Source organism: Haliotis cracherodii, unplaced genomic scaffold (assembly GCF_022045235.1).
Source record: "Haliotis cracherodii isolate W230 unplaced genomic scaffold, xgHalCrac1.p SCAF_6, whole genome shotgun sequence".
NCBI classification, from domain to species: Eukaryota; Metazoa; Mollusca; class Gastropoda; order Lepetellida; family Haliotidae; genus Haliotis; species Haliotis cracherodii.
Window position 1 is genome coordinate 15,853,659 of NW_027266319.1, and position 27,485 is coordinate 15,881,143.

General features: G+C 39.8%; 1 protein-coding gene across 1 annotated transcript in view; it reads right to left on the reverse strand.

Moving 5' to 3' along the window:
- The window catches only part of LOC139446275 (dynein axonemal heavy chain 3-like), a 178,323-nt gene that overhangs the window by 11,691 nt on the left and 139,147 nt on the right, over window positions 1-27,485 (reverse strand). The window contains exons 67-80 of the mRNA XM_071227629.1: window positions 26,571-26,657; window positions 24,146-24,262; window positions 23,123-23,308; window positions 22,322-22,459; window positions 21,824-21,928; window positions 20,789-20,949; window positions 19,364-19,535; window positions 18,669-18,794; window positions 16,998-17,175; window positions 9,856-9,932; window positions 4,726-4,812; window positions 3,675-3,881; window positions 2,092-2,229; window positions 1,284-1,544 (exon numbers count right to left, since the gene is read on the reverse strand). Of these exons, the coding sequence (XP_071083730.1) occupies window positions 1,284-1,544; window positions 2,092-2,229; window positions 3,675-3,881; window positions 4,726-4,812; window positions 9,856-9,932; window positions 16,998-17,175; window positions 18,669-18,794; window positions 19,364-19,535; window positions 20,789-20,949; window positions 21,824-21,928; window positions 22,322-22,459; window positions 23,123-23,308; window positions 24,146-24,262; window positions 26,571-26,657 (2,040 nt within the window). The remainder of the gene's footprint in view (window positions 1-1,283; window positions 1,545-2,091; window positions 2,230-3,674; window positions 3,882-4,725; window positions 4,813-9,855; window positions 9,933-16,997; window positions 17,176-18,668; window positions 18,795-19,363; window positions 19,536-20,788; window positions 20,950-21,823; window positions 21,929-22,321; window positions 22,460-23,122; window positions 23,309-24,145; window positions 24,263-26,570; window positions 26,658-27,485) is intronic.

Genomic DNA, 27,485 nt, shown 5'->3' on the forward strand with positions numbered 1-27,485 from the left:
TTATTCAATTAATGAACAGGCATACTCCATCTGAGAGTAATTGGTAGAGTTGGTTTCATGATCTGACATATTTCTAACACTGACTATCTTCCCGAGGCAAGAGAGTTAACTGACTTTAAAAGTCCAGTTTCCGCCCTTGCCAAACTAGGATGGAATTTCTGGACTCGATCCTAGTGCCGCCAGTGGCTTTTACAAGTTATGTCCCTCCTATGTCCTTCCCACTGACCAATCAGATTCCACCCCTCATATCACTTGCATCAGCTTCAAACAAAATGGCGGCACCCAGTCAAGACGATCCAATCGATAATCAAGATCTATATTGTAATAAAACATATCTTACTTCGCAAAGTGCATCAAATCACCTTGATTAAACACATGAAAAGATTTTTAAAATATCTGATGACGCCGAGTTGGCGGTACACTTGCTTTGCAAATCCTGCAATCGACAAATATCTGCACGGATGTCAATTTTGTTGTAAAGCGATTTTGATTGGACTGTGCATAGACTTGTTAGTCCAGCCAAAATATAACTCCACAATTCCAGCCTAGTTCGGCAAGGGTGGAAACTGGACTTTTATAGTGAGGAAGATGAACACTGACATAAGGAATCAATAAATCTGTTACAAATGTTCAATATATATAAAATAGCTGGTTTTTGTGTGTTTTTTATGCTACAGTAAATAATGTTTCATCTATTTCATGGTTCCAGCTTGTAACGTATTGAGTCAAGTCAAGAAAAACATTGGTTGTCTTTATGAGGTGAGGTGAGGTGAGGTGAAATTGGGTTTAACGTCGCGTCCAAGATTATTGCACTTACATAGCGACGTGCATGCACGTGTATGTGTGTGTGTGGCTGCTTGTACTAGTCCGGACTGATGCCGATTTATAGTGCTAGCCCACTGAGATACCATGCCGCAGTTTAACACGAATACCCCACTCAGACACAGTATACTGACTCCGAGCCGACCAGTCCTTGTTTTAGCCCCTTAATGCCGAGCGCCAGACAGGGTAACAACAAGTACAATCTTTTAACGTCTTTTTGTATGACGCGGCCCGGGATCGAACCCCGGACCTTCCGCTCTCCGGGCGGACGCTCTACCACAAGACCACAGAGGCGGTCCTTGTCTTTATGAGAACTGTCCCACACCATCTCCACACAATAACGCTCAATCAACCAGTCACCAAACATCAACCTATGGTCCAATTGAGTCATTATTGACAAGAAAAGGTTACCGAAGACCTATTCTAACCCAGGTCCCCACGGGGCAAGAAACCCAACTGACCTCCGGGTGAGGTATGAGGGGAAGAGACCGGATATACTCCACATAGCTCTCGTAGCTGCCCTTGGGAGGTGCGTAGTACAGGTCGCTGGAGGAGAAGCAGTAGTTGTCATCGTCAATGACCTCACTACAGTAGAAGATCTTCAGGATGCTGATGATGAGGCGTCGGTCCTGGTCGTCCGTGACCCGCCCGCCGTAGTTGCACTCCCCCGTCAGGTAGGTGAGGGCCTCAAGGGGGGGCTCCTTGTAGTCGCTGATAAACATCTGTAACAAATAAAAACAGCTTGCTCATATTTGCTGTGGCTTCATTTAAGAAAGTTTTGCAGAAGCCATAGCATGTCTTAACTTTTTCACCCTCAACTCCATGCCTCAAGACCCTAGCAAAGCAAGATAAATGGTTTGAAAACAAACAATTAAAATTAAATTGTTAAATTAAGTATGTTAATTTTATTTTGAAGAACAAGTCTGTAAGTTAAGTTTGTGAAAGGCATTTAGAGGGATATACAGTAAACTAATTTACTAAAAAAGTAATTTAAGTTTGTTATAACAGTAATTTGTTATAAGCATACATCATCTATACAGCAAAATTCTCTTCCTTACGTGTGTTATTTCACTATTCACTTAACTAAATAGGTTCCAGGTTTTCCGCCAACATTTTGCTAAATTTTGTATTGGTTATGTGGACAAGATGTCCAACCTTCAATATCCCAGCAGGTGACTTTAAATATGCCGCTGTATAGTGTCTTAGAAACTTTCTCAATCTCTCTTCATGAAATGTGACATAACGGCCATGTTTTGCACTGTGACCTACCTCCAGCTGTCTGACGGAGATCCGGAGATCTGATTCGTTAAATTCATACGGGATGTTCCAGCCAAGAGGTCCGAACTTCCTCCTCTCTTGGACCAGGGCATGGAAGAAACACAGACCGAACAGCAGCTTCTCAAATACCTAGATGGAGGAGAGAAGCTACAGATGTACTTGCAAAATATCCTCCCCCAAGAGGGGCAGTGAATGATAGGATGTCATATCTCCCTACAGTGAGTGAGTGAGTGAGTTTGGTTTTACGCCACTTTTAGCAATATTCCAGCAATATCACGGTGGGGGACACCAGAAATGGGCTTCACACATTGTACCCATGTCAGGATTCGAACCCAGGTCTTCGGTGTGACGAGCGAACACTTTAACCACTAGGCTACCTGACCGCTCCATCTCCCTAGAGACACTGTAAATGATATGATGTCTTATCTACCCACAGTCACTGTAAAAGATATCATTCCACATCGTCCCACAGTCAGTGGAAATGGTATGATGTCATATCTTCCCAGCAAAAGATACTGTAAATGATATGCAAAAAATATATTTAGAGATAACATCTCAAAGTCTAGCTAGCTATTACAACAGTATGTGTTTTGAACTGGTAACATGGATAACATTTGTTATGTAGCAGTAGAGATTGTTGTAAATATATTGCAGGGGCATGGGCAGCCCAGTCGTCTAAGGCGCCACAATATGCTGTGCAGAGTTGCTTCCCTTGGGCATGCCAGAAAACTATGATTATGTGTTCAATTCCCGGTTCGCCTCGATTATGTTTCTAGGTTTGTCAGCACCATACCCGTGCTAGTGGGTTTCACCGAAGTGGTAAACGTCTGAGACCTGCATCACTTCGGGCTTTCCTCTCACATTAAGCTGACACGCCGTGATATAACTGCGGCGTTAAAACCAAACTCACTCACTCACTGTAAATATATTGCAGTAATTGCCAGTGGCAGCAAATGTCTGAAGTGCAGGTAAAATGTCGAGGTCTGTAAGCAGCAGCAAATGGAATTTAGAGTTACCCCCCTTGTACACATGAATATGGCAGGCTTGAACATTTGTGAAGTTTCAAGATAGGACAGTTTCTAGAAAGCGGACTGGACTGATACAGAGCAACAAGAGGGTGATGTGAGGCCTTTTTCAGCCTTACGTGCATCTTATGTACCAGTACTTCCCGAGTGTGGATTAGATAGCTGTTTGAAAACACCAACTTCCTGCCAACTTCCAACACTATTCGAACAGAGACAAGCCTGTTTCAAAACATTTGACGGAACAAAATTTTGAACATTTGTGAGTACATATACATAACAGTAGGGCCTGTTACTTACCGCCGATGCCACTTATAGTATTGCCTTTTCTTAAAAGTGATCATGAAACTGTGTGTTTCAACATATTGACTATTTATTGATCTTGTGTGGTCACACACTGATTTCATGATGTAGTCCTGTATGTAGAGATTTCTGGGATAACCTCTGCATTTCAAATGAGAAATAACCTTGAAACACAATCAATAGAAAGAGAAGAATCTTCCAATTCCACAGTTCATTTTGCAGCTTTGTCACCTTCTGCAACTGTCCTACCTTTGGCTTGTTGCAGCTCTTAAAGAAGCCAGGGTCCGAGATGGGGTCGTTGAGGTATGATCTGAGCAGGTTAGCTCGCATGCCTTTGGGTGGCTCGTTGGTCATCTTGACCCCATTCTGCAGCACAGACACCGGGAAGACCGGAGATGGGTAGCTGGTCAGCCAGAGTCGGAAGGTCGGCTTCGTTCTACTGGGGTCAGTGATTACCTACAAAACGTCAGTAGCAGAAAGTTGGTACGTGTTGTTACCCTCTCTGATGCTCAGCATTAAGGGGCTAAAACAAGGACTGGTCGTCTCCATTGTCTAGTGGTAGAACGTCCGCCCAGACAGCGGAAGGTCGGGGGTTCGATCTCCGGCCGTTTGATACCAAAAGACATTAAAAGATGATACTTCTTGTTGCCCTGTCTGGCACTCGGCATTAAGGAGCTAAAAAGGAGCAATATAAAATCGGCATTGGTCCTCACAAGTACTAGCAGCCACACACGTTGCCATAAATGCAATAATCTTGGACCTGACGTTTAACCCTATTTTGACTCACCTTACAATCTCACTGCCTGATATACTCACAACCACTGCCTGATATACTCACAACCACTGTCTGATACACTCACAACCACTGCCTGATATACTCACAACCACTGCCTGATATACTCACAACCACTGCCTGATATACTCACAACCACTGTCTGATATACTCACAACCACTGTCTGATATACTCACAACCACAGTCTGATATACTCACAACCACTATCTGATACACTCACAACCACTGTCTGATATACTCACAACCACTGCCTGATATACTCACAACCACTGCCTGATATACTCACAACCACTGCCTGATATACTCACAACCACTGCCTGATATACTCACAACCACTGCCTGATATACTCACAACCACTGTCTGATACACTCACAACCACTGCCTGATATACTCACAACCACTGCCTGATGTACTCACAACCACTGCCTGATGTACTCACAACCACTGCCTGATGTACTCACAACCACTGCCTGATCTACTCACAACCACTGTCTGATATACTCACAGTCTCGCAGATCCTCTCCAGCTCCCCGAGCCAGGAGGCCGCCAGGTGACAGTTCTGGAGCACGACCCAAGTCCCCGCTTCCACTGCCTGTAACCATGGCAACAGGGGCATCATTAAATACTGGTTTAATTTAGTTGCAGGATACAAAAAATCAGTTTAAGCTTGTGTTTATTTATTTTCTTAAGTATGTATACAAGGTAAGTGTTGCCATCATAAGTGATTCTGTCATAAGTCTCACACAAGAAAGCCTTTCATTTTTTTCATTTTATTTGTTTCTTTTTTTTTTAAATACCAATAAATTTTAAACTGCAAACAAATAGGGATGACTTGTAATGTCTGCAGTGAATCAAAGCATTAATTGGAACACATGTATGTCTGCAGTGAATACAAGCATTAATTGGGACACATGTGTGTCTGCAGTGAATACAAGCATTAATTGGAACACATGTATGTCTGCAGTGAATCAAAGCATTAATTGGGACACATGTATGTCTACAGTGAATACAAGCATTAATAGGAACACATGTATGTCTGCAGTGAATCAAAGCATTAATTGGAACACATGTATGTCTGCAGTGAATCCAAGCATTAATTGCAACACATGTATGTCTGCAGTGAATCAAAGCATTAATTGCAACACATGTATGTCTGCAGTGAATCAAAGCATTAATTGGGACACATGTATGTCTGCAGTGAATCCAAGCATTAATTGCAACACATGTATGTCTGCAGTGAATCAAAGCATTAATTGGAACACATGTATGTCTGCAGTGAATACAAGCATTAATTGGAACACATGTATGTCTGCAGTGAATACAAGCATTAATTGGAACACATGTATGTCTGCAGTGAATCCAAGCATTAATTGCAACACATGTATGTCTGCAGTGAATCAAAGCATTAATTGGAACACATGTATGTCTGCAGTGAATACGAGCATTAATTGGAACACATGTATGTCTGCAGTGAATACGAGCATTAATTGGAACACATGTATGTCTGCAGTGAATACGAGCATTAATTGGAACACATGTATGTCTGCAGTGAATACGAGCATTAATTGGAACACATGTATGTCTGCAGTGAATACAAGCATTAATTGGAACACATGTATGTCTGCAGTGAATACAAGCATTAATTGGAACACATGTATGTCTGCAGTGAATACAAGCATTAATTGGAACACATGTATGTCTGCAGTGAATACAAGCATTAATTGGAACACATGTATGTCTGCAGTGAATACAAGCATTAATTGGAACACATGTATGTCTGCAGTGAATACAAGCATTAATTGGAACACATGTATGTCTGCAGTGAATACAAGCATTAATTGGGACACATGTATGTCTGCAGTGAATACAAGCATTAATTGGAACACATGTATGTCTGCAGTGAATACAAGCATTAATTGGAACACATGTATGTCTGCAGTGAATACAAGCATTAATTGGAACACATGTATGTCTGCAGTGAATACAAGCATTAATTGGGACACATGTATGTCTGCAGTGAATCCAAGCATTAATTGGAACACATGTATGTCTGCAGTGAATCAAAGCATTAATTGGAACACATGTATGTCTGCAGTGAATCCAAGCATTAATTGGAACACATGTATGTCTGCAGTGAATACAAGCATTAATTGGGACACATGTATGTCTGCAGTGAATCCAAGCATTAATTGGAACACATGTATGTCTGCAGTGAATACAAGCATTAATTGGGACACATGTATGTCTGCAGTGAATACAAGCATTAATAGGAACACATGTGTGTCTGCAGTGAATCAAAGCATTAATTGGAACACGTGTGTCTTCAGTGAATAGAAGCATTAATTGGGACACATGTATGTCTGCAGTGAATACAAGCATTAATTGGGACACATGTATGTCTGCAGTGAATACAAGCATTAATTGGGACACATGTATGTCTGCAGTGAATACAAGCATTAATTGGGACACATGTATGTCTGCAGTGAATACAACCATTAACTGGAACACATGTATGTCTGCAGTGAATACAAGCATTAATTGGGACACATGTATGTCTGCAGTGAATACAAGCATTAATGGGGACACATGTATGTCTGCAGTGAATACGAGCATTAATTGGAACACATGTATGTCTGCAGTGAATCCAAGCATTAATTGGAACACATGTATGTCTGCAGTGAATCAAAGCATTAATTGGAACACATGTATGTCTGCAGTGAATACAAGCATTAATTGGAACACATGTATGTCTGCAGTGAATACAAGCATTAATTGGAACACATGTATGTCTGCAGTGAATACAAGCATTAATTGGAACATGTATGTCTGCAGTGAATCCAAGCATTAACTGGAACACATGTATGTCTGCAGTGAATACAAGCATTAATTGGGACACATGTATGTCTGCAGTGAATACAAGCATTAATTGGGACACATGTATGTCTGCAGAGAATACAAGCATTAATTGGAACACATGTACGTCTGCAGTGAATACAAGCATTAATTGGAACACATGTATGTCTGCAGTGAATACAAGCATTAATTGGGACACATGTATGTCTGCAGTGAATACAAGCATTAATTGGAACACATGTATGCCTGCAGTGAATCAAAGCATTAATTGGAACACATGTATGTCTGCAGTGAATACAAGCATTAATTGGAACACATGTATGCCTGCAGTGAATCAAAGCATTAATTGGAACACATGTATGTCTGCAGTGAATCCAAGCATTAATTGGAACACATGTATGTCTGCAGTGAATCAAAGCATTAATTGGAACACATGTATGCCTGCAGTGAATCCAAGCATTAATTGGAACACATGTATGTCTGCAGTGAATCCAAGCATTAATTGGAACACATGTATGTCTGCAGTGAATACAAGCATTAATTGGGACACATGTATGTCTGCAGTGAATACAAGCATTAATTGAGACACATGTATGTCTGCAGTGAATACAAGCATTAATTGGAACATGTATGTCTGCAGTGAATCCAAGCATTAACTGGAACACATGTATGTCTGCAGTGAATACAAGCATTAATTGGGACACATGTATGTCTGCAGTGAATACAAGCATTAATTGGGACACATGTATGTCTGCAGAGAATACAAGCATTAATTGGAACACATGTACGTCTGCAGTGAATACAAGCATTAATTGGAACACATGTATGTCTGCAGTGAATACAAGCATTAATTGGGACACATGTATGTCTGCAGTGAATACAAGTAATAATTGGAACACATGTATGTCTTCAGTGAAAGCAAGCATTAATTGGAACACATGTATGTCTGCAGTGAATACAATCATTAACTGGAACACATGTGTGTCTGCAGTGAATACAAGCATTAATTGGGACACATGTATGTCTGCAGTGAATACAAGTATTAAATTGAACACATGAATGTCTGCAGTGAATACAAGCATTAATTGGGACACATGTATGTCTGCAGTGAATACAAGTATTAAATTGAACACATGTATGTCTGCAGTGAATACAAGCATTAATTGGAACACATGTATGTCTGCAGTGAATACAAGCATTAATTGGGACACATGTATGTCTGCAGTGAATACAAGTATTAAATTGAACACATGAATGTCTGCAGTGAATACAAGCATTAATTGGGACACATGTATGTCTGCAGTGAATACAACCATTAACTGGAACACATGTATGTCTGCAGTGAATACAAGCATTAATTGAAACACATGTATGTCTGCAGTGAATACAAGCATTAATTGGAACACATGTATGTCTGCAGTGAATCAAAGCATTAATTGGAACACATGTCTGTCTGCAGTGAATCCAAGCATTAATTGGAACACATGTATGTCTGCAGTAAATCCAAGCATTAACTGGGACACATGTATGTCTGCAGTGAATACAAGCATTAATTGGAACACATGTATGTCTGCAGTGAATACAAGCATTAATTGAGGCACATGTATGTCTGCAGTGAATCAAAGCATTAATTGGAACACATGTATGTCTGCAGTGAATCAAAGCATTAATTGGAACACATGTCTGTCTGCAGTGAATCAAAGCATTAATTGAGACACATGTATGTCTGCAGTGAATCCAAGCATTATTTGGAACACATGTATGTCTGCAGTGAATCCAAGCATTAATTGGAACACATGTATGTCTGCAATGAATACAAGCATTAATTGGAACACATGTATGTCTGCAGTGAATCCAAGCATTAATTGGAACACGTGTGTCTTCAGTGAATAGAAGCATTAATTGGGACACATGTATGTCTGCAGTGAATACAAGCATTAATTGGAACACATGTATGTCTGCAGTGAATACAAGCATTAATTGGGGCACATGTATGTCTTCATTGAAAACAAGCATTAATTGGGACACATGTATGTCTGCAGTGAATACAAGCATTAACTGGAACACATGTATGTCTGCACTGAATACAGGCATTAATTGGGACACATGTATGTCTGCAGTAAATCCAAGCATTAATTGGGACACATGTATGTCTGCAGTAAATCCAAGCATTAATTGGGACACATGTATGTCTGCAGTGAATACAAGCATTAGAAGTTCAGCAGTCCTCAAACACACTATAAGTTACAGCAGTACGCGAGGGGTACATGTGGTTTTATGCGTCCCGTGTTAGGTTTTATATCACAAACCATAAAACAATGCATAAAACTACATGTACCTCGAGTGATACTGCTACAACAATTATTTTTTACCAACATGTTTTAATATGACGTTGTAAAAGAATGTAAAACTTATTCAAAATTGATAGAAAATAGCTGTTCGTTTGAGCTGAGGTTAACTTCTACAATGTCAAGTGACGTTCATGGACTCGGAAAAAGCAAACAGCTTCTTGCTTGGAAGCCGGGTGTAAGGAATTTATTCTGCCTCTCAGAAATCCATGTGCAGCCTGTCTTGTTCATGGCGGGGTATAAGGAATTTATTCTGCCTCTCAGAAATCCATGAGCAGCCTGTCTTGTTCATGGCGGGGTGTAAGAGATATATTCTCCCACTGAGAAATTCATTTCCCCAAAGGCAGGATACATCATATTTTATCAAGACCACATGAACCAATCAGATCTCATTATCCGACATGGAGGTATTATAAATAGTGCAGTATCAGTACCTCACTAATCATCCTCTCAGCAATAGGGCCTTGACCTTGGCCCAGGGATATTGTGGCAAGCCCTTTGTTGCCTGATGCTGTAAACAAAACAGACCCAAAGATCAGACAACTAAGTTATATGATTCTATGATAATACTTCAAATATCTTAATACACATATGACTATTTGTTAGCATACATAACACTAATAAAAAACTATCGGTCTTATAGATAACATAACTGTTCAGTGGTCTGTTGTGCTGTTTCAACCATTCAAGTTCGATCATTAGGATGTGATAATGAGATTAATGACTTTAATCGTGGTAGGATAGTGTAGCAATCAATCAAAACAAAGATTCAGAAACATGACAGGGTTGAAACCTCATACGTGTTATGATGCAGCTACCAATAACATCAATATCATGTAACATAATGAAGATAACAAGTTATACAACACAACTATTGATAGGGATACTTTACGTTTATTATATGGTGATTTATTTTTTACACTGGACCCCTTTCTTCTTTTTTTTGGGGGGGTGAGGCACGGATGGCCCAGATGTCTAAGGCACCATGATTTGCTGTGCAGAGTTGCATCCCTTGGGCATGCCAAAAACCTATGATTGTGGGTTCGAATCCTGGTTTGCCCCGATTATGTTTCTAGGTTTGTCAGCACCATAGCCGTGCTCGTGGGTTTCACCGAAGTGGTAAACGTCTGAGACCTGCATCACTTCGGGCTTCCCTCCCATATTTAGCCGACACTCGTGATATAACTGGAATACTGTTAAAAGCGGCGTTAAACATAACTCACTCACTCATCCTTTTGTTGGGTGAGGGTTAACCCATCATCATGTCAAATTAACAGCTGATAATGAAGTAAATATACAGTTGTTGATTATTAATATGCTTATTGTGAACATAATTATGTTAAATATTTGTTAAATACTATTTCGAAAATATCAAATCGTATTGCATCTTTGAAACATGCACCAAAATATTCAAAAAACAAATATATTAAATTGGCCTAAACTGAAAAAGATAAGGTCACTGTTTTCAACTATTATATTTTAGACTAATATGAGATGCATGATAGTTAGAGATGTCTTGGTTAAATTGCAGATTTATCTCACATTAACACTGATCTTTTTAACACAAACATGTCATCAGCTTGATGTGTAATGGAGATATATTCCTATCAGAAGTTGAATGGTATAGATATATGTTATATAATGTTTATGATGCCTAAGATCCTGGAATAACATAGAAAGGAAGCAGTGATGGAACACTGGATATACCGTATTCGACGTAATAAGCGCAGCGCTCTTTTGGCGCCCACAGCGATATTTGCTAATATATTGGCTAGTGAACAATCCAAATTAGCACCCCTTCCGATTGATCAATGTGCACAAGACATATTTATTTGTGTGTTATATGCACCCTTAAATATGGGCAATTAAATTCTGGAAAATATATCTGTGGTGTACGCACAGACTTTTCTTTTGTATCATTACAGGCTGTCAGCATAAACCATGAAATTTACGATCTTTTAACTGTTTATTTTCTTCAAAATGTTATGCTAATCAGAGACCCCTATTTCTAAATTTGAGAGTGCCCTGGGCCCTTATTACATCGAATACGGTGCAAGAAATTAACATACAGGAAACTAGAATCGAAAAATATAATGATCCATAAGATAGTGCTTATTTGTACATTGGTTTGTAGATCTGCTGAAACTGAAAAATATTAAAAAGTGGAAAGAAATCGGAAAAACCTTTGCTATGGCAATATTTGTACCTATAATATTTGAAACTGTAAATCTGACAAGGCTCGCTGCTTCCCAAACACAGCACACATGGCAACATAGTCAACAATATGCAATTTTTAAAATATTTACAGATTTTTCACCAACATGAAAAGTAATAAAAATAAAGTCATAAGGCTTAAAAAAAATAAAACAATTGGTTCTCAGCCAATGGCTTTTGAAAATAAAGTGCGGAAAATATAACGCGAAGACGTTATCGTGAGCACATAACACAAATCCATACTGAAGTTATTATATAATGCAAGCTGGTCCTGTCATTCCACTGTTCTGGCTATAAAAATGTTCATTGTCTATCTGGACATATGTTTGTAATCCATTATATTACTTTTGTCCAAAATTTCATTCAGTTTTGTTTGCATTACTTTAATCCCATTGTTTTTAAGTATTGTAGCATTTTACATTAGGGGTCATGTGTTTGCGGAATATTTTAGGATTATTTGTTTTTAAATTGAAATAAAAATAAAACATGCGGCGGACGTTTTGATGATACAGGCAGTGCCTGAGAACCAAGACTATTATTTTTTTTAGCCTAATAAGTCTTTGACAACTTGCTGAAAAGGAAAGTGCCGACAATGTGTGGTGGAATCAATCTCATTAAAATCATATCTATGTTCTCGCTGTGGCTAAACAACAGCCCGTACGACTGATTCCGTCAAAATTATCGTCTATCTCTTGGTTCCAGGGATAAACATTTGAACAGAGGACACGTTGCACAAAACGTAGAAAGCACTGCCATACACTCTCAACCATATATTAGACGTTCCGGAATGTTTGTTAATTCAGTTTTCAAAATATTAATCGAGAACTGTGTCAATATATTTTTCAAACGTCGACAGAAATGAATTCACAAGGTTGAAATGAGTGCCGTAAAGCTCTAGAAAGCAGCTTTCTAACTGGCTGATGTCATTGGTCAAAGTTCATCCTAATGTGACCCGCAATGGGATGTTCTCAGATTTGTGTTTAGTGGCTGCGAGAACTAAGATCTGATTTTAATGAGATTGTGGAGGAATAAACCACGTAAAGTCTGTGCGACAAGGTGCAGAGACAACAGGCAGACAGGAGGCTACACAAGGAGGTTAGATGCAGGGAGAACATTATTCGTTCTCAGGCAACAAGTTTTCAAATATTGAAACAGGCAGGTGGCCAACCTTTATTTATGATGGAGTGAAACAAAAACCTGAGACCATATATCTTATTTTTAATGTTACAAGTAAAACCTTAATTGGAATTTAAGGATATAAATTGTTAAATATGTTTATTTTCTACATCTTCAAAAGAAAATTAATGAGTTCAATTTCTTTTGTAATTAACTTGGCATGAAGGTGTGAAAATCTTTAAATGAAGAAGGAAAATACAGTGTGGATGAACAAGATAGAATCAGAAATTGTATTTTTTAGAATAAACTGGTTTTAAGGAGAGTGTTTTTGGTGTTGCCCAGATATTTGCGAACCAAGACTATAGTTAAATTATCTTACAACACATACTGATATACTTTGCATCAATAAAAGTGGTGATAGTGCATGTGTTAGACTAAAAATATATAAATGACGACAGTGATTTCACTGCTGATATGACCGCCTCCGTGGTCTAGTGGTAGAGCGTCCGCCCGGAGAGCAAAAGGTCTGGGGTTCGATCCCCGAATGCATCATACCAAAAGACGTTAAAAGATATAACTTGCTGTTACCCTGTCTGGCGCTCGGCATTAAGGGACTAAAACAAGGACTGGTCGGCTCGGAGTCAGTATACTGTGTCTGAGTGGGGTATTCATGTTAAACTGCGGCATGGTATCTCAGTGAGCAAGCACTATAAATCGGCATCAGTCTGGACTAGCACAAGCAGCCACACAAACACACACACCTACATGCACATCGCTAAATAAGTGCAATAATCTTGGACGCGACGTTAAACCCCATTTCACCTCACCTCACTGGTGATACCTCTAACAGCAGCAGCAATGGTCACTATAGTGTCAGCAATGGTGCTAAGGAATCATTAAAGCTGAAATAATTCTTTTACCAAGTTTACTATGAAACCATAAGACAGTTCGCTGAATGTTTTGATCATATTCAAGGGAGATAATCGGGTTATATTAATTTATTCCAATCTGAAACTACATGTTTCAAGCATATCATGAACAATTTTAACTTGTTAAAAACATGAATACATTTGTGACAATATCCACCCCAAAACTAATTAAATGATTAAATGAACAGAAGGACCAGTTGTGTGGGAAGCACCATCATGCAAACATGCTGTTATATAGACAATGAGATATAAAAGTTAGCAGTGATGAAGATTTCTTGTAAAGAAGCTAGAAAAAATACTTTCATTTCAGCTAAATGTTTAAAATAACATAGGAAATAATTTCTAAAGTAAACATATGTAACATGTTCTGACTGAAAGACACAAACACTTGTGTTGTGATCATAGGACCTAAATGTATTATTTTTTCCTTAAAACAAGTTTTTATCATATTTGAAGCTGCAGAATATTTTCCATTACTTTAATATCCAAAATTTTCAGTCTCACCTTTCCAAAAGAAAAAGATATAACCCTACTGAATATATAGTCAAATACAGAAAAAACACAAACAAAACAACAGGAAAAGATAAAAGAGAAATAATATTAAAAGAACTTGAATCCTTATACCGCATATTAGACACAGACAAGTACGTGACAAGGAAGGATGTTTAGGGAAATAGTATGTGTACAATATGTAGTGTTCCTGAAAATAGTTCTCCTTAACATACTGGCGTATGAATCTTCTGCTGAAATTCTCCCAATCACCGACATTTTGCGCCTATATTCATCCGCCTTTGCCTGTACTGGGCCACTTGGCCCCCGACTATTTGTTGATGGAACAATTCCTGATAGATGCAGGCAAAGAATTATGTCAAATATTAGTTGTAATACATACATTCAAACACCCAATTAGTTCAAAAGCAAAACTAGATCGTTATTAATAGCAACGTCCAATTCAAAGTAGGAAGAATTGTCTTATTGCTTTTCATTTATGGAGGTCACAAACTGTATGCAATCATCCCTCATAGGTTAATGAAGTTACATAATTTAAAACGGTTATTTTATTAGTGCACAAACCAATAAAAAAATTAAGCTCTACAAATTTAGGAGGGAGTCACGTCTCCCACACAGACAGGCCTACAGTTACTGGTTGGAACTTCCATGATGGAGAATGTCAGTTAAACTGTTTAATTTAATCACTCATGAACTCATCATGCTAAACAAATAATTAAGCTTGATCCCAGTTGGTGAAATTTAATTTTTGCTTATTTTAATTTTATCATCCCAAAGTGGCTTCCACAGGAGATATGGCGTAGGTGAGATATATATGAATACTAAACGAGCTCTCGTGTAATACCAATTTTATGAAACAAGTTAATTCTTCTGGCTTACGAGCGAAAGCCAGAACCTTCACGAGTTGCATTAAATTGATACTACACAGGGGTGAGTTTTATATTTTATTTATTACTTGCTGTTTCAAACTTTTTTAGAATTTTCGTGTGTGAATATAGGCCGACATCTACGCAATCCACAGCATCCAATTGAGTTTAACAAAACAATACTTCAAACACGTCAAAAGCTGCACGTATTAATTTAATGCCATGCAACGGCCCACCTTAAGAATTCAGGGTTCCTTTCCAGAAAGTTATCGTAGCACTAAGGTTATCAATAACTCCCATATACCTAGACGTACAAGTGTCGTGGCGCTACGATCGCCTTGTGGAACTGGGTCCTGCTAAAAGTGGCGTAAAACCATACTCACTCACTCACCCGATGGATGTGTTAGTGAGACACGTTGTTGAGTAAAATAAATAAATATATGTGACAACGGATTTCTTGGAACAATAACAAGCGTGCATGTTTCACATTCACAAAACTTGTGAGTATTAAATTATTCCAGTGTCTAGTTAGAGGATGGAGAAGTTGATGACCTGTCTGGCAAACAAACTGTAACCTCTTATTTCCAAGGGGCGGTCGGGTAGCCTAGTGGTTAAAGCGTTCGCTCGCCACGCCGAAGACCCGGGTTCGATTCCCGACATGGGTTAAATGCGTGAAGCCCATTTCAGGTGTCCCCCGCCGTGATATTGCTGGAATATTTCTGAAAGCGGCGTTAAACCATACTCACTCATTCTTATTTCAAAGATGAACACTAGTTAAATGATTACCATTTCTAGACACAGACATATTCTAATAACGAAACAAATCCAGTTTGTCTTCCTCCAAGTATTAGTCTGTACGAGCTTTGATAATTAATGTTATTTACCAACATCTGTAATTCCCTTTAAACTTCTGCAATGTATGGGAGTGTAAGCACTGAGGGTGGAGTCCACACAGCTAGTACACACTAATGACCTGGCTCTAGAGCAACCAATGCAATCCAAACACTTGACTACATAGCAACAGTATCTGATACACACTCTATACTATGAGGAAGCTGTGGTGGATATGGATATGGGACTATTTGTTGGCTGGGCTCAAAATCAAAGGGACCCGTAAAGATCCGGGGTAGAATAGGTCTTCAGCAACCCATGCTTGCCGTAAAAGGCGACTGTGCTTGTGGTTAGAGGCAACTTACGGGATCGGGCAGTCAGGCTGGCTGACTTGGCTGATGCAATCACTGGATTGTCTGGTCCAGACTTGATTATTTACAGACCGCCGTCATATAGCTGGATTATTGCTCAGTGTGGCGTTAAACAAACAAAGCTATATCAAAGGAAGGATGCTCAGTTTTGTTTGTTTGTTTGTTTGTTTGTTTGTTGTTTAACACCACTCTCAGCAAACTTTCAGCTACTCAATGGCGGTCTGTAAATAACTGAGTCTGGACCAGACGATCCAATGATTGACATCATGAGCATCGATCTACCCAATTGGTATACGATGACATGCATCAACCAAGTCAGTGGGCCTGACCACCCAATCCCGTAAGACACCTCTTAAGACAAGCATAGTCACCTGTTATGACAAGCATGGGTTGCTGAAGACCTATTCTAGCCCGGACCTTCAAGGGTGGACCCTCTACAGAGTCCACACTAGTCATGGAAGAGGCTTCAAAGGTCTCACTGCACACTCAAGTATTTATCTGCTTATCTCACCTCATACATATTACTTAAGTATTACAATGCAGTCCTACAGAGTATTGGTAAACAAACAATCTTTGGCTAACTCTTTTACATATAGTACTATTGTTATGAACATAAAGCTACTATTAATATTATTCATTTATGCTTTATTGAAAGTCCCCTATACTATTGACTATGCTAGAGCAGTCTCACGGCACACCACACATATATGTTTGAGGGGGTATTGTGGAGATTGCATACCCTTTTCCTCGGCGAAGCGGTAGAGTCCAGCCATAGGATCTGCTCCTGGGGAGAGGACGAAGATCAGCGGAGAGAAGTAGTTGGAGTCTGCATAGCACAGAGACAGGTCAAAGGTCGGGGGCTCTATGTACAACTGCCCCATCCTCTCCTGAATGTACGTCTGGACAGCCGGCACGATCTGGAGTCAAACAGCCATAATAAGGTGTTGTAGGTGGAGAAGGATCAGAAGAGGAAGAGAGCTGAGTGAAGACGAGTGATAGATAAGAAGAGGAAGTGGACTGAGAGAAAGAGTGAGACATTAGAAGAGGATGAGGCTGAGAAAAAGAGAGAGACATTAGAAGAGGAAGAGGCAAAGAGTGAGACATTAGAGGAGGAATAGGCTGAGAGAAAGAGAGAGACATTAGAAGAGGAAGAGGCAAAGAGTGAGACATTAGAAGAGGAAGAGGCTGAGAGAAAGAGAGAGACATTAGAAGAGGAAGAGACAATGAGTGAGACATTAGAAGAGGAAGAGGCTGAGAAAAAGAGAGAGACATTAGAAGAGGAAGAGGCTGAGAGAAAGAGTGAGACATTAGAAAAGGAAGAGGCTGAGAGAAAGAGTGAGGCATTAGAAGAGGAAGAGGCAGAGAAAGAGTGAGACATTAGAAGAGGAAGAGCAAAGAGTGAGACATTAGAAGAGGAAGAGGCTGAGAGAAAGAGTGAGACATTAGGAGAGGGAGAGGCTGAAAGTGAGACATTAAAAGAAGAGGAGGCTGAGAAGAAGAAGCTGAGAGAAAGTATGAGACATTAGAAGAGGAAGAAGCTGAGAGAAAAAGAGTGAGACATTAGAAGAGGAAGAAGCTGAGAGAAAGAGTGAGACATTAGAAGAGGAAGAAGCTGAGAGAGAAAGAGTGAGACATTAGGAGAGGAAGAGGCTGAAAGTGAGACATTAAAAGAAGAAGAGGCTGAGAAGAAGAAGCTGAGAGAAAGAATGAGACATTAGAAGAGGAAGAAGCTGAGAGAAAGAGTGAGACATTAGTAGAGGAAGAAGCTCAGAGAGAAAGAGTGAGACATTAGAAGAGGAAGAGGCTGAGAGAAAGAGGAGAGAGAGATAAGGAGATGAGGGAAAAGGGAGGAGAGAAAAAAGTAAGCAAACAAAAGAAGGCTGAAAGAGGAGAAAAAGAGTGGGCGTAAGACAAAGGGGCAGTGGGGTAGCCTAGTGGTTAAAGTGTTCGCTTGTCACGCCGAAGACCTGGGTTTGATTCCCCACATGGGTACAATATGTGAAGCCCAATTCTTGTGTCCCCCGCTGAGATATTGCTGGAATATTGCTTATAGCAGCAAAAAAAAAAAAACTCAATCACTCAATAAGAGTGAGTGAGTTTGGTTTAATGCCGCTCCAGTTATATCGCTTACCACTTCGGTGAAACCCACGAGCATGGGTATGGTGCTGAAAAACTTAGAAACATAATCGGGGCGAACTGGGATTGAACCCACAATCATAGGTTTCTGGCGTGCCTAAGGGACGCAACTCTGCACAGAGAATTGCTGCGCCTTAGACGACCGGGCCACCCGTGCCCCCCACTCATTAAGACAAAGAAAGGAGATGATAGATGATAGAGAGCAACAGGAGAGAAGAAAAGATAGTGGAGGCGTTGGTTCAGGTTAAGTTAAATAAAATGCACTTGAACTCACTTTATCAGGTCGCAGGCATCGGAGAGCAATGAGTTCTTGTAACTTGGAGAGGTTATCTCCCCATGGTTCCGGCAGTCGCTCTGTGTGGGGCGTGGTAGAGTCATAGACACACTTCCAGTCTGAGATCTGGGCAACACATCACAAGTAAATAGCAACTTGTAAACTACCATCCTACAACCTGGCACCAGGTCCTTTGATCAGTTTCTAATTACTGTATTCGACTAAATAAGCGCCCAGGGCACTCTCAAAATTAGAAATAGGGGGCTCTTATTAGAATATTATTTTGAGTTGAAAGATCGTAAATTTCAAGGTTTATGCTGACAGCCTAAAATGTTTATATACAACAGATATATTTTTCCAGGATTTAATTGCCCATGATTAAGGGTGCATATAACATATGAGTGCGTATTATACACAAATAAATAAGTCTTGTGTACATTAATCAATTGGAAGAGGTGCTAACTGAGATTGTTCACTAGCCAATATATTAGCAAATATCGCCGTGGGCGCTTAATAGAGCAGGGCACTTATTAAATCAAATACGGTAATCATAAAAATATGGAATCTAGTCCTACTTTACCTCAATTCTCAGGAACCATTACAACACAGCATACAAATCATAATGTTTGATGATTGTAATTATGAAAACAGAGAAGTTAAGAGAATTAAGAATAGAAATCAAGATCTGAACTAACATTCTTCTGGAAATGATCCATGAATCCCTGGAAGGCTGGTAGATAGGAACATCTAACAATCTCAGACCACGACTTCTCGGGCAGCCACTGGTGAGCAGGGTTAGGGAATGGGTTTTCCAGCGCCACACCTCCCGTCAACAGGAACCGCCACTCCTGGTCATCCACAAGACCTCTGTCCAAGGCAACATCACACACTGTAGCACATTATCTGGTAGTGATAGATCATCCACAACACCAAAAAATGTTCCAAAGACCACAAATACGGGATTTTTTTAATAATTTGTTTGACCATAATTGAAAATATTTTGCTTCTTTGCTTTGAAACTACAGACTTTTTTTGTATTGAGTCAATTAGTTTTCTTAACAGTCAACATTGCTCAAATAATTACTCTTGACCAGGTCTGTACATACGAAAACAAGGACCCGACACCGAGGTGGTCCGAGGATCCCTGTTTTCACATACTGACCTCGTCAAAGAGTAATCATTTGTTTTGTTATACTCAATCTCATTAAAATCAGATCTTTGTCTAGTGATAGGGAGAACTAAGATCTGAATGCTACCACTAGACAAAGATCTGAGGACATCCCATTACAGGTCACATCACAACAACCTTTCATCCGACCAATCAAAGCGCCACTTACCAGATCTCGAAAGTGACAGTCGGAATGAGTTTTCTAATCATCCAACCTCCAAAACGTTAACACAGGGTATTCCGAATGACAGTTACGGCCGGTACGACAGATTCCGTCAAACTTATCGTCCATCTCTCGCTTCCGCGGGATAAAAATTTGAACAGAGGAGGCGTTGTATAGTACGTGGGAAACACTGCCATACAATTGCAACCATATCTTAGACATTCCAGAATGTTCATTTGTTCAGTTTTCAAAATTTTAATCAAGAACTTTGTCAACTTATTTTTCAAGCGAAATCTGAAATGGAAGTCGCCAGGTTGAAATGAGTGCCGTAAAGCTTGAGAAAGCTGCTTTCTAATTGGCTGATGTCAACTTCTTGTTAGTCATTTCAGTGGTCGGTCAAAGTTCGCTAAAGGTGGTTCTGATGTGACCTGTAATAGGATGTACTAAGATCTTTGTTTCACGGCAGCGAGAACTTGGGTCTGATTTTAATGAGATTGTGTTATACTAAAATTTACTTCAATGTTTATGATGATTTTAAACTGTCCTCTGTTTCATGACCGTAACTTAGCTGTAAACCATGAAATGTTCATACCAGATGCCATCTTGTTTTCTAGCGGACGAGTCAATATTCATAACTTGACAGGTCAATACTGATAATGTGACAAGTCAATATTCGAGGTCGTTGTCAGTCACATGATTTGGGGGTCTACATTGTAAGTATTGTTTTGTGGTACGGATTAACGAATAGAATTGCAAGATTCTTAATAGAGGCATAACAATGAAACTTACCTCCCTTTCTCCAGCCCAATGCACAGGAGAAATGAGAAGAGCAGTTTGTCCTTCTCAAACAGAGAGCGACAGACGTTTTTGTAGATGCTGTAGGTGAAGTGGTCGTTCAGGTTGTAGATCCTCACATTCAGCTGCTCAGAAGGCTCGCTGTTCATGATAGACTGAAACACACACAGCTTGAGGTCATCTACAGGATCTAAACAGACCAAAACTAGGCTACACTGTGCTTACATCAGGTAGATCCCCATGTTGGCTAGACTGTTGCACCACATTGATGACTAGAATCTGCATCATCCCAAGGCAAGGGAGTTAACAGACTGTAAAAGTCCAGTTTCCACCCTTGCCGAACTAGGCTGGAATTTCTGGATTTGATCGTAGTGCCACCAGTGGCTACTACAAGTTATGTCCCTTCTATATCCCTCTTACTGACCAATCAGATTGCACCTCTCATATGCAATCAAAATGGTGGCGCCCAGTCAAGACGAACTGTATATTGTGATAAAGCGGGTCTTACTTGGCGAAGTGCATCAAATCATGTGAGCACCTTCATTAAAAAAATGAAAAGATTTGGAAAATATCTGTTGACGCCAAGTTGGTGGTAGACATGCTTTGCAAATCCTGCATGGACGGCAATTTACGAACCGGATGTCGATTTCGTTACATGATTTTGATTGGACAGTGCATAGACTCATTAGTCAAGCCAAAATATAACTCCAAGACTTCAGCCTAGTTCAGCAAGGGTTGAAACTGGACTGTTATAATCAGTTAACACCTTTGCCGTATGAAGATGTAGAACCTGATGAAAAACACTACCCTGGTAATGTCTTTGCGTTGGGGGTAAAAAACCCATCAAAACTCATTATGGCGTTTATAATGCTCACCCCTTCTGAACAGCTGTGTTTTTTTTTAAAAAGTGTGCAATATACTCAAGGAAATACGGTTTCTGTAAACATGGTGTTACCTGGACTAATTTGTAGAGAAGCCTGTAGATAGTGTCACCTGCAGATACAGTGTTACCTGAAGATTGCTAGTTACCTGTAGATATAGATTGATGAACCAGGTGAGGGAGTACTGATACATGGGGTCAATATTGGCCAGATCGGAGATGGTGAAGAACAGCATGCTGCCGTGTTTCGCTACCTGGAACACAGAGGACGCTCAAATCATTTCACCTTATTATTGATAGATGTGACTAACAAGTTAAGAGGCGACTAACAGGATCGGGTGGTCAGGCTCACTGACTTGGTTGATGTATGTCATCGATCCCAATTGCATGGATCAATGGTCATGATGTCAATCACTGGATTGTCTGGTCCAGACTTGATTATTTACAGACCGCCATCATATAGCTGGAATTTTGCTGAGTGTGGCGTTATACATCAAACAAACAAACAAAACAAAATAAAACCAAGTTAATACTGTACATATGGCTGCAGCAGCACTGCCACAACATGGATGAAGATGAAGCCTTCTGACCACGACAGAACCATCATTTAAGGTGCTAGGCAGGTATCAAGAAGATAATTTACTCACTGGCTTGTAGCCATTCCTGACTTGGTCGATCTCTGCCTCGGTCTGAGATGCGATCTGCTGTTTCTCTGAGATCTCCTCTGACAGAACCTTGCTCGAGGACAATATTTCTATGGCTGTCTCATCTTCCAGAATATTTCCCTGAAAGACATCATGTGATATATATAATAGCAGACAGGGTGTATCTAATGGGGACTGTCCATGACAGTGACTGGAAAGAGGACAAGATAATGTGTAAAGTACATCTTCATCCATCAGACAAGCTTGACTTCATTAACAAAACCTTTGCCTGTAATACAAGCTGGATGCTTCTGGAACTACCATTTGAAGACACAGAACACGATTAAGTCCATGTCAGTCCTCGATGCTCTAAGACGACCATTAAAGTCCTTGGACACAATCAAGAACAGATCTGTCACTCTGAAGAGTTCCATGCAGAACTACCATTCAAAGGTCTGGAACCTGGGTTGTTGACAATGCCTCTAGGGTCTGGGATGTTGACAGGGCCTCCAAGATCTGGAATTTTAAGAATACCTCCAGGATCTGAAATGTTGACAAGACTTCCAAGATCTCGAATGCAGGCAAGACCTCCAAGATCTGGAATATTGACAAGACCTCAAGGATCTGGGATGTTGACAAGACTTCCAAGATCTTGAATGCTAGCAAGACCTCCAAGATTTGGATGAAATACTGACAAGACCTCAAGGATCTAGAATGTTGGCAGGACCTGCAGAATCTGGAATGTTGGACAGACCTCGAGGATCTACTGACTTTGGACAGTCAAGACCTCAAAGTTTTACCCACCTGGGATGTTGATAAGACCTCCAGAATCTTGTCCTCAATCTCTTTCAGCTGGCGTTTGTTCTTGGCACTCTCCACAATCAGCTGGTTCTTTGTTTCCTCCAGCGCTGGCTTCTCCTTAGCGGCCACAATCCCCAACAGCTGGTCCTCCAGACCCAGGGGGGTGATCATGAAGTTCAGGAGGGTCACCTGTAATTAGGAGGATTAGATCATCAGCTTCGATGTATGAATATCAAAGATAGGTATGCTGAGTGTATTCTCTCATTTACCTGGAGCAAGAAGGATATATTACAAATGAGCTACACTGAACAAGGAGAGTTTAATTGCTTTGTAAATGTATTACATGTACTAACCTATCAAGTTAAAGGAGAAGAATATCAAAACATTGACAATTCTGACAACTCACAAGCATGGACACCTCAAACAGAAATTGTGAGATCATTAACTCACCTTCACGGACACCTCAGGTAGGTATGGTGTGGGTTTGTTAACTCACCTTCATGGACATCTCATGTAGGTAGTGTGGGTTTGTTAACTCACCTTCACAGACACCTCAGGTAGGTAGTGTGGGTTTGTTAACTCACCTTCACAGACACCTCAGGTAGGTAGAGTGGGTTCGTTAACTCACCTTCACGGACACCTCATGTAGGTAGAGTGGGTTTATTAACTCACCTTCACGGACACCCCAAGAAGGTAGTGAGGATTTGTTAACTCACTTTAACAGACACCTCAGGTAGGTATATTGTGGGTTCATTTACTTACTTTCACGGACACCTCATGTAGGTAGTGTTGGTTCGTTAACTCATCTTCACAGACACTTCAGGTAGGTAGTGTGGGTTCGATAACTCACCTTGACAGAAACCTCAGGTAGGTAGTGTGGGTTCGTTAACTCACTTTCCCAGACACCTCTGGAAGGTAGTGTGGGTTCATTAACTCATCTTCACAGACACTTCAGGTAGATAGTGTGGGTTCGATAACTCACCTTGACAGAAACCTCAGGTAGGTAGTGTGGGTTCGTTAACTCACCTTCACGGACACCTCAGGTAGGTAGTGTGGGTTCCTCATGCAGGTCGTGATGTAGAACTTGAAGTCCTTGCTGTACTCCACAATGTGCTCCCCAATCCGGATGTAGTCCAGGCCGTTCTGATAGAAAATGGGGAAAACATGATTAATGTTGAATGTTATTTCACATATCATAACCTACACTTACAACAGTTAGTATTTAACCTTTCATAATGTTATCTGAATTTTCAATATATATCTCAACATTTTTAAATTTAAAAATTAAAATGTTATAAAATATTTATGTTGTTGACAGAAAACAATTTTTTCATGTTATTCCTGAAGAACAATTACAGCTTTGTTTATAACTATATAAAATATATAGTACTATAAAATCCTAAGGGATACTATCTCTACAACCACCAAATACAATATTTCCTTAAAGTGTAAACATTCATACCATACAGGATTAGGTATATAACATACAAAAATAATAGAATTATCAACTATAAAACTACCTGGAATTTGTTAATGACCACACTATAATATACATGTAGATAGCACATTTCATTGTATTTTCTTTTGACCATCATATCTATTTTTATCATCTACCATAACATCAACAAAGAAAAATCTACACCATTTACATACCGTGTCTATATTGTCACACGGTATTCTTATGAACATGCATATCCCACAGACAGACACTGGTGATAAACATGCATATCCCACAGACAGACACTAGTGATAAACATGCATATCCCACAGACAGCCACTGCTAATAAACATGCATATCCCACTGACAGACACTGCTGATAAACATGCATATCCCCCAGACAGACACTAGTGATAAATATGCATATCCCACAGACAGACACTGCTGATAAACATGCATATCCTACAGACAGCCACTGCTAATAAACATGCATATCCCACTGACAGACACTGGTGATAAACATGCATATCCCACAGACAGACACTGGTGATAAACATGCATATCCCACTGACAGACACTGGTGATAAACATGCATATCCTACAGACAGACACTGGTGATAAACATGCATATTCTACAGACAGACACTGGTGATAAACATGCATATCCCACAGACAGACACTGTTGATAAATATGCATATCCCACAGACAGCCACTGCTGATAAATATGCATATCCAACAGACAGTTACTGGTGATAAACATGCATATATCCCACAATCACACACATTCGATAACCATGCATATCCCACAGACAGACACTGGTGATAAACATGCATATCCCACAGACAGACACTGGTGATAAACATGCATATCCCACAGACAGACACTGGTGATAAACATGCATATCCTACAGACAGACACTGGTGATAAACATGCATATCCTACAGACAGACACTGGTGATAAACATGCATATCCCACAGACAGACACTGTTGATAAATATGCATATCCCACAGACAGCCACTGCTGATAAATATGCATATCCCACAGACAGACACTGCTGATAAACATGCATATATCCCACAATCACACACAGTCGATAAACATGCATATCCCACAGACAGACACTGGTGATAAACATGCATATCCCACAGACAGACACTGGTGATAAACATGCATATCCCACAGACAGGCACTGATGATAAACATGCATATCCCACAGACAGGCACTGGAAATAAACATGCATATCTCACAAACAGATACTGGTGATAAACATGCATATCCCACAGAAAAAACATGCATATCTCAAGGACAGATACTGGTGGTAAACATGCATATCTCACAGACACTAGTGGTAAACATGCATATCCCTCTGACAGACGCTAGTGAAAAACATGTAAAGTTAAGAGTAACAATTTACTTACATCCTTGAAACAAAACAGGAAACAAGAAAATACATATTTAGAAAATACTGAAATAGTTTCCCTTGCAAATATTTGAAGCTACTTCCACATCTCCATCAGTGCCATCTTCCCGAGACAAGGGAGTTAACTGACCATGAAAGTCTAGTTTCCACCTTTGACGAACAAGGTTGTCCTCACGTGATTTGATGCACTTCACACATAACTCGTAATGGCCACTAGTGACGCTACGATCAAGCCCAGAAATTCCAGCCTTGTTCCACAAGGTTGGAAAATGGACTTTTACAGTCAGTTAACTCCCTTACCTCGCAAGATGCATCAGTGCTCCCAAAACATGTAATGGTAAAAAAAGAATGTTGCACTTCATGTCATGATATATATGTGTCTTATCCGACAGACTGTAACACATTTTAATGATCAAACCCTGCCAACACGGACCCCTGCATAACAGAGTGTAGGCGAGTGAGAGTTACTTTCTTTACACTGCTGTCAGATCAATTGTACCCTTGAATGTCTGCACTTTTGTGCTTATCAATTTTTAGGATGTTCCAACGGGAATGAGTTTCATTACAAATTCTTCCTATCCTCCTGACCTGTTTAAATGTCTGTTTCAGCAGGATGGGTTCCAAGATGGGGTCCAGCTCCTCCCCAATGTTCTCCAGGAGACAGGGGTTCCCGAACTGTACAATGTACAACACATGACTCAGCTGCAGTAAACAGCAAACCCCCTTGTACCTTCGTCACGAGAACCGAGGGTTCGTTATTCCAACACTGAACTTAAAAATGAACAACTGAACAACGCCAACTTCAACAATTCCTCAGTTTGGATTTTCAGAAATTGTAGTCATTTCTCACATGACAACACTTAATAAATAAAAAACTTACCTTCAACTTTACAATAACTTAAAATAAGTGAAAATGTATCATAATATATAACTTTATCATATACAGTAAACTACGATTATAACGAACTCAAAGGGACCACTAATTTTAGTTTGCTATAACCGTAGATCGTTATAATGATATATACAATGTATATACAGCAAATGGCCGGGACCAAAAGTCCAGTTTGTTGTATCCGTCAGTTCGTTATAAGGGTGTTTGTTATAAACGTACATGTAGTTTACTGTAATAATTAAATTTTCGCTGTGTTCATTATAAATCCTGCATTCTTATTTGCTGAATTGGTCATGTGGTATTGCATTCATTAAGCAATTACCTGATTCATGTCATGCCACAGAATGTATTCCTACACCTGAAATGTTTATCAATCTTCTCATTTTGAGATATAAAACTGTTGTTGGTTAAACTATTGTAGATAACACAAGTTTTCGTTCTGATTGTTGGTTGGTTGATTTCTGCTGGTTTTTCAATGGAACGCCTGACTATCCATTTAAGGATTGACTGTGGATTGACTTTTGTCAGAATCTGTTAAGTGGATTGATACAGTTTGCACATCATTTTTTTTATTTATACCTTAATGAACCCAAAAAATTCCACAGTTAATC